Source organism: Diadema setosum, chromosome 16, assembly GCF_964275005.1.
Source record: "Diadema setosum chromosome 16, eeDiaSeto1, whole genome shotgun sequence".
Lineage (NCBI taxonomy): Eukaryota > Metazoa > Echinodermata > Echinoidea > Diadematoida > Diadematidae > Diadema > Diadema setosum.
Window position 1 is genome coordinate 22,564,742 of NC_092700.1, and position 9,223 is coordinate 22,573,964.

At 38.7% G+C, this 9,223-nt stretch overlaps 1 protein-coding gene across 1 annotated transcript; it reads left to right on the top strand.

Annotated features, from left to right (window-relative positions):
- The first annotated feature begins 701 nt into the window (after positions 1-701).
- Positions 702-7,259, top strand: LOC140239709 (uncharacterized). Its single transcript, XM_072319531.1, has 6 exons — positions 702-944; positions 2,910-2,966; positions 4,237-4,374; positions 4,923-5,054; positions 6,325-6,376; positions 7,117-7,259. The coding sequence occupies exons 1-6, from the start codon at positions 702-704 to the stop codon at positions 7,257-7,259; spliced, it is 765 nt and encodes a 254-aa protein (XP_072175632.1).
- The last annotated feature ends 1,964 nt before the right edge of the window (positions 7,260-9,223 follow it).

The window sequence follows — 9,223 nt, forward strand, 5'->3', positions numbered from 1 at the left end:
TGCAGTGTAAAGCAAAGCAATCTTGATAAAATGCGTAACACGTCTTATATTAGGATCGCTTTGTTTTGGATATCTCAGCCGCTTCAAAACCAATTATGTTCATCAAATAAACTCTGAATTCCTGTTGGAATCACATGCTCTTTCATTATTTCATAAAAGGTTTCTCATTGTCTCACACACACACACAAAAAATTATACCTTCCCTTTAAAACTGCTAAAAACACAAAGAAAACAAAACTCGTGCACGTACAAGATCGTGCTTCATTCATTCTTCGCAAAGAGCAGGATGAGTGCATAGCCCAGTGAAGTGGCCCCGCCTCAAACCCACCTGGACCCCCTGGAAGACCATAACTTCAAGCAGGTCGAGAATATTCCTTGATATGTAACATGTCAGGTGATAAGTTTTATTTGCTCTATCTTGGCCCCATTTCATAAAAAATGAGAATAGCAACTCTTGCTGGAATGGCAACTTCCCAATAGCAGCAGACAATCAGGAAGCTGGATTCCAGTCGTTACCATGTATGATAATTGCCATTCCTGCAAGAGTTGCTGTCGTATCAACTTTTTATGAAATGGGGCCCTGATGATTGACCTACATTAGACTACTTTAGATTACTAAAAATGGCGCCTAACCCGTTTCGTGATTAAACGCTTCATCGCTGACCCTCTTTTCTTGAACTAGGACAAAACTTTCAGCGACAATGCAAACGACGACCACCACTTACCCGGCTCAGACGGTTGTCCTGCAGCAGCCGCAGCCCGTCCAATACGTCGCCGTCCAGCAACAGCCGCAGCAGCGGTCAAACTTCAACGGGTCGGCGGGCCGGTCCACGGGATGGATTCAACTGTGCTGCGGTATCGGCTCGGTGATCGTGGCCATCGCTCAATTCGTTCTCCCAACGTCTATCTCGTATGTCGCCTACGGCATATGGGCAGCCGTGCTGGTACGTCTGGCCACAGCCTTAATTTTGCGTTCATTGTGTATCACATATCTCTTGAGAAGCCGAGGTGAACTGGAATGTGTACCGTGCATTTAAGTACATCTAGGATTCAAAATGGTGACTTCAGCTATAAACAACAAGAAAAGCAAAAATATAGGCGGCTAACATGCATTCTCAGTGATCAGTCTTCATACATTGGGCCCCAGTAACATTATGATATCAAAAATGAAATGATGGGCATTCTCGATGATTTGTTTCCTAAAATTTCCTCTGTCTTGTGTGCTATACGTTTTTGTTCTTGTTATTGTTTAGAAGGAGACTACCAATTACAAGGCCTGCTTTTCAGCAGTCCCCCCCCCCCTTCATTCATTTTGCAAAAATTTTGATTCAGTATGTTCATAAAATTAACAGCGCTTAATATACTCTAGTACTTCAATTCACAGTAGGCCAACACAGATATGTACTTTACTTTATTATAACGTTGTATAATTGTAATGGTTTCGTGTATTACTGCATAATAGATATGTACATGCTAAACTTTAATTGTAGGTATGTTGGAAAGTGAAATAAAATTAAATGAAATGCATTCAAGGATATATAGATGAAAGCGACCATGAGTTGAAATTCAGTTTCCTACGTCATGAGGGCAGAAATAAAAGAAACCAGAAATGCGGTTTGCGTTCGATTTAACCAGTCCTGACATTTAACCTGACACTCGCTTGCTGAAGCGCTGAAATGACTATGGGTGCGTTTATCAACTCCTTTTCTCGGCAGAAACAGGTTATCCAAACAGCTTTCAAGGAATTTTTACGAGTTGATAAACGCGAAGCTGTTTTGAAAGCCCTTTAGGAAAGCCTTTTCGAAAGCCCCAAATTTGTGGCTATCCAAACAGGTTTCCTAATCATGTTTTCAGAAACCTGTTTGTAAAAGCCTTTTGGAAGTTGATAAACGCAAAGCTGTTTTGAAACGGCTTTGTAGTCTTGTACATCAGTACTTGTACTTCTCCTCGGGTCGAATGGCGCAATGCAGCTGTGCAGTGACAGGCCAGTTAAAAAATCGTGTTCGCGAAGAGAGTTGATAAAAGCAACTATTTTGAAAGTCAAAATAGTTGCGCAATTCGACCCGAGGAGAAGAGGTCATAAGGCGTGCTGAAGTACAAGACTACAAGCAACTATTTTGAAAGTCAAAATAGTTGCGTTTATCAACTCTCTTCGCGAACACGATTTTTTGAACTGGCCTGTCACTGCACAGCTGCATTGCGCAATTCGACCCGAGGAGAAGAGGTCATAAGGCGTGCTGAAGTACAAGACTACAAAGCCGTTTCAAAACAGCTTTGCGTTTATCAACTTCCAAAAGGCTTTTACAAACAGGTTTCTGAAAACCTGTTTAGGAAACCTGTTTGGATAGCCACAAATTTGGGGCTTTCGAAAAGGCTTTCCTAAAGGGCTTTCAAAACAGCTTTGCGTTTATCAGCTCGTAAAAATTCCTTGAAAGCTGTTTGGATAACCTGTTTCTGCCGAGAAAGGAGAGTTGATAAACGCACCCTTTAACATTCCCTTCGAAAATGCTGGTTAAATGGAAGCTAAAGCAAAAAATAAACATGAGGAAAGAGATGGAGTGACGAGTGATACTTAGTGCAATCCTATTGGAAACTTTTTTAGAAAAGCTCTTGGGCCTACTGGGATGGGTTTGGCTCAGCGTTAGTAAGGTGCCATGGTGTTAGAACTTTGAGACTCTATACCAGCATACTCCAAATCGTGAAGATTAGGGGAAAAACAACAACAAAAATATTCGACAACGAAAATACCTGTGAAAGCTTTAGAAAATGATGAAAACACGAAAGACACTTGCAAATGACAGTGTCACTCTATCAGACGTAACCGAGAAGTAAAAGAAACCAGAAGTGTGTTTGATTAATTTCTTCTGTTTGGTCATAATCATGCTTTATTGTCCTTAATATTCTCACAGTTTTACATACCAGCTGGAATCCTAGGTATCGTCAGCGGCAACAAGAATACCTGCGTTGTAAGTTGGCTTTACTTCTTTTCTTCCTGCAATTACAATTATCAATATGTGGTCTTCTCACATCTCTTGTATTATCAGTCATACTGTGCACACTTTACGTCGTGATCTAAACGTTTTTCCTTATATCAATTGAATTTCAATTCTTTTTTGTTTCAACTCAAATTCAAATCAATACTCGGAGTCTTTCTGCATTGAACATAGCACACACATAAAATACCGTCATTTCCCGAAAACAAGACGTACTATTGGCACGTTAAAACGTAACTAACCGATACAACATACTAAAAACAGAATAAAAAGACATGTTGAATTAGAGCTATCCAGGACAAAAGAATAGACAGTACTACTGACTGCATCCTGATTGAATGGGTATTGTAGCAGAATTGGGATGTAGAAGGCTGTCTTTGAATAAGCAAATACAACGTGGCTTAGTTGAAGAGCTGACAACCTGAAATGTACATTAAAGTAGAATTTCCGGATGACTTTTAGACTTTAGCATTTAAACATCCATAGATTGAGTACACTGGGAATAAAGTTGCAGAATTTATAGTGATTGGGACAAAGAATAAGAATGTTTTCAAAATTCACTAAAAATCACAATGAACGAGGATGATGACATAGCAGCTTCACATAAAAAATGCATGATTGGGGGCTCAGGGAAGCAGAACAAAAGGAGAAAGCATGCATACATTTTGCGCAGGTGAAGTTATTGAGTAAGTGGTATTGTAGCGGAATTACCTTGCTACATTACTGGAATAATTATGATAATGTGAGCCTCTTGTTTCATCATCATTGTTCAGTGTAACATGTCTTCCGTTTTTCAGAGTATTGGTTTACCTGCTCTAGGACCACAAAAAAAAAAAATCCAAAAATCTATGCATGGCACTATCGATTTATGTACTACATGGTGGGAAATTATAAAAGTGGTGTGGAAAGTCCCTTTAACATCAAAAAAGTAATGAAAAACAGGAGAAAGGAAGAAGTGGACAAACAGCATGAGGTATGATTTAGATCTTTCAAACAACAGCAGCAGTAGAAGATGGAATATGTGCGCTTCATGCTGCATGTTTTGTTTTTTGTTTGGGGCGGGGGGTAACTAATGTTCTGGGAAGGTCACGTCTCCGACTTTTCACGAAATGACAATCACGTGCTAGAGGCACATTTTGAATGATCTCAGAGCTTTAATCCCGATATCACCGTTTCACGTCCTTCTCACTTTTTATGGTTTGTTTTGTTTGTTGTTATTTTATTTTTCAATTTTCTCTTACAGATCGTTGGCTACATGGTGATGTCGATTCTATCTTCCATGATTGCTGTTGGAATGCTGATTACCGGAGCCGTAGGGGCCACTATCAGTAGCTACATCTACTGCGAATGGTACAATGACTACTGCGACCAATCACTTAGGGTATGCATGATACACTTCCGCTTTAATCGAACTGGTGTATTATGATGATTTTTCGTTTCGTTTCGTTTCGTTTATTTCATTTCCAACACAATATATGATTACAACATTTGAATACTGATATACTAATGATACAACAATGCAATGAAAAACAAACAGTGAACCATAATATATGATAAATTTTATAATCGGTCTGTCTTTACCCTCTTCTGCTTTGTCTCTTTCTCCAGTCGTGATGGGAAGTACCTGTATCCTAAATTCATCAATTTTGGTTCCAGCACTGAGTCATGAACACTTGTTGTATAAACAAGATGTCTACTTTGTTTGTTAGTCCTCCAGTATTCAATAAATATTTATGTGATGTCCTTTTTTAAGGATACTATTTAAGTTTGTTAACCTGTTCCATACGGAAACTGATGGCTTGTGTATCAAGTCTATGGGGAATTCAGAATTCAGTATAAAGATGTTAACTGGAGATGGATATTCCTTGCTCACAAGTGACCTCTGACCTTCTGACGTTTCATCTGACCCAATATTCTGTCACGTGACAGGATGCACGTGTGGCGGCAGACGCCATTCTCTCAATCCTGGGGTTCACCGAATTCATCGTGTCCATCGTCGGCTCGGCTTTCTGCTGTGGCGCCGTCTGCTGTTCAACCCAGACAACACAGCACACGACAGTGGTAAGCCGTTATCCACTTAGCAGTTTTCTGATTCGTATTACATGAAACCTCTTTCTCTCCCCCCCCCCCCCCTCCTCGTCTCTCTCTCTCTCTCTCTCTCTCTCTATCTTTCCCTCTCCCTACTCCTGTCTCTCTTTGCATGATTTTCTTATGTCTGTAGAGGTCGACCATTGTCGACATACTGAAAGAACATTTTTTTCCTCTTTTATGGTAGGAACATGGCAGATGCCGGCAGGTGGCGATTCGGATGCGTGGATCTATGTTATAGCGCCCTCTTGAATCCTTGGCCTGTTTTCCTTTAATCCCCATGTATCAAATTTAATACCAAGTAGAATGACGCAAGCAATTTGCACTATGAATGCTATTAACGCTCTGCATCTCGCGTCCATCACTCCCGAGCATTTGATTACCATTCAAGGGCGCATTTTATAGTGGCTATTCACTTTTTTGTGGCTGAAAGGAATGATATAGTTTTGGTTGAGATGGTTTACAACTATTTTTGTGACATAATGAGCAACCTCTGATGAAATATGAAAGCGCATACAATTGAAGGGGTCGGTGCAATATAGTGCTAACCCACACCTTTGTCAAAATTGAGTTACATGCATTTTCATAATCCTTAACCTTCACTTTAACCTCCGTGAGAATATCATATTTGAATTCAACCAATAAGATGGTAAAAAGTGCATGCATTCATGTTTTGTTAATCTACAATGTATGAACTTCCAAACATTCAACAGCGATTATCTCAAAAATGACCATTGTGTGGGTTAGCACTATATTGCACCGACCCCTTCAATTCTAAGAGGAATTCAAAGTTTATGTGATGAAAATTGGTTTGGAAATGACTGAGGTATCCAGAAGCCAATTTGCGTCAAATATACTTTGAATATCTCTTGGAAGTGTATGCTCTTTGACATTTTGTAAATGGTTTCTTATTATCCTGCAAAATTTAAAATCTGCGTTCCTCATCTCAACCAGAACAATCCCTTTAAAAGTGCATTTACCACAACCAGGCTTCAAGAGTGCCAGTGAGAGTACAACAAACTAGAGGCTTAACAGGGGGAAATGGCGGAACTATTAAAACAGGAACTGATTGGTATATAACGTATATAAACGAATGTCCTTGACGAGGCTATTAACAAAATACGATAAAAAAAGATTAATCCACGTGTGACATTCGCCTGTGCCAGCACGTGTGCGTAAGTGTGTGTAGCGTATGTTTATGTTGAAATTTTCGAAGCTAAAACTTTAATTCTTTTCTTCACAGGTATCTCACCATCAGCCGACGCCCATGGTTGTGACTACTGTTAATCCTGCGAGTAAGACATCTTTGTTCTTGTTTTGTTTTTTTTTTACTTTCGTTTTTTATGCATTAGAAGTTTCAGTCACTACTCCTTTAAAACAGGAACAATAATTGCACAATTGATAGGGATACTCTGTTTTTAGTAAACACTGCCTGATTGACTAATACATAGACGTGCAAAAATACGCAGTTAGCAAAACACAGTTGATAAACGCCTCCGTTACGTATAAGATAGATTCAAACGTAGGGGTGCACGTCACGAGACTGACACCCATGAGTCACGCAGACCACGAGTTATAGAGCTCACTAGTAAGCTGTTGTACAGCCCATGAGCTATACAACTCACGAGTCATACAGCCCATGAGTTCGACACCAAGCTAACAATTCCTGCGAGACCCGTCTTGTATCTGTCGAATTCGTGGGCTGTTTTTACATAGTGTTGAACTCATGGGCTAGATTATTTGCCTATATAGTGCCGAACTCATGGGCTGTATGACTCGTGAGCTGTTTGACTCATGGACCTCTTTTCAATGTCGAACTCGTGGGCTGTATGACTTGTGGGTGTCGGTCTTGTGGGATGACCCCATTGTCCTCGGAAGTAATTGCCTTTGATACACCAGCACTGTGCACATACTGTCAATGAGGAAGCAAAGACCATACAAATATGGAAAAACGTGATATTCAGTTTCTTTGTTTGTGTTTCCTTTCCTTGAACGTTTTTACCTATATACCCTATTTTTTGTTGTTTTCTTTCAGCTCAATATGGACAGCCTCCTCCGTACAACCAGGCCCAGATGTACAACCCTCCACAGCCTCCTGTCTACCCGCAGCCGATGTACCAGCCGCAGGCTCCCTACAACCCCTCACTCCAGGTTGCTGTACCAGCTCCAATCCACTAAAACATACATGGAAACAAAATGCAAACACAAAACGATCAGTAACCCATCAGAAATCTGGGTGGATATGGTCGATATTAAAGTTGATTTATTTGGTTTCAATTTCCATGCGACACCAAGTGAGAGAAGAATTGTGTACTTCGGATACTTTGCTAAAGGGGAATTCCAGTGCAAGTTAAAGTTAGTCTGAGTATGAATAAAATGTTCATAGAAAAACAATGAAAATTTGAACAAAAATCGGATAAAAGATAAAGAAGTTATGACATTTTGAAGTTTTGTTAGTTTTTCAGGAAATAGTAACTGTTCTTGAACAGTCGATATGAATATACAAATAGTGAGGTAATGATGTCATCCCCTCACAACTTGGCGTATAGGTTGTACATACAATTGTTTTTTTTTAAAATTCCAGTTTTCCGTTCGAACGCAATATTGCGTTCCCGTCTCAAATCCTGAATCTTACTGATCATTATTCAAAAGTTAATCAACCGGGAATAACATCATGTTTACACCTTGATAACATGAGCATTGGATTTTTGTCTGTTTCTGTACATGATAAATGACATACTGTGAGGTAATGACAACATCAGCTCACTCTTTCGCATATTCATATAAACTGCTTTGCAGACATTATCAAAATTTCACCATTTGATATCTTCCCTGATTTTTATCCGATTTTGATCATATTTTCACTTTTGTACTCGTAAGATGTTACTCTAACTTATCAGACTAATTTGTAACTGGGTTGGAATTCCTCTTCAGTATAGAATAAAATCAGACGAAAAGACAAAGAGAGTTGGAAGAATTTCATCAATATCGCACTTAACGAAAAACAAAAACAAAAAACAAAGTTGAGTGAGGGGGTTTTGAAGTTTCAAATGTTTACATGAAAGTGGTGATTTGGCTGTAACTCCATATGCAAATTAGCCGAGATTATGATGTAATGAACCTTAAACTCTCTCTCGGTTTGTGCCTAAAAATACAGTCAAACATGTCAGTAGCGACATCGTCTATGGCGGTCACCTGCCGGATGTGACCACTAAACACAATTCCCCCAAGAGAAAAGTCATGTCAACGACCCTATCTATTCATAGCGGCCGCCGGTATACAACGGTCACTTTTTTCGTCTCCCTTGGGTGGGCCGCTGTAGACCGGTTTCACTGTATAACTTGAATGAATTTTTGGTCTAAAATGGAACAGCACTGCTATAGTTAATGAGCAGATATAACGGAACAGCGACAACAACAACAACAACAAGATGATTGGAAGGGTACGCATCTTTGATCTCGATTGCAATGAAACAGAAAAACAAAATGTGAAGATTGAACATTTCAGATTTTATAATTCTTTAATTGGTTAGCTCATGTTTACCCTTTCATTTATTCAAATTTGCTAAATTTACTCTCTTTTTATCTTGAACATGACGTGTGATTTTACTCTAAAGAATATGAGGGATAATAATAATAATGATGATAATAATGATAATAATAATAATAATAATAATAATAATAATAATAATAATAATAATAATAATAAATGACAGTAATAATGAATAAAAACGTAAATAACACCTCGAAATAAGAATCGAGTGTCCGATGTTTTGTTTTTTTCTAGGATCTTTACCAAAATGGTCGGTGTTAAATTGATGCAACTGGCGCGAAGATGATATAATGCTATGTAAGCATAAGTTATAGAAAATGATGATGATAACTGTTGGAACTTTGATGATGCTGATAATCATTATGATACTCGCTTTCATTTTGAATAATCATCATCGTTCATTTTATGTATGTTTTTGAAAACTCTCACTGTAAGGATCCTTATCGAGCTTACTACTTTTATAAACATTCATATCATTACCAATGCAATTATGATTACGATTATAATAAAAACTAATGGTGGTAAAACGCCACTGATGTTATTTACACCATCGTCAATTTATGTAAAGATACATTTCATTTTCTTCAAAT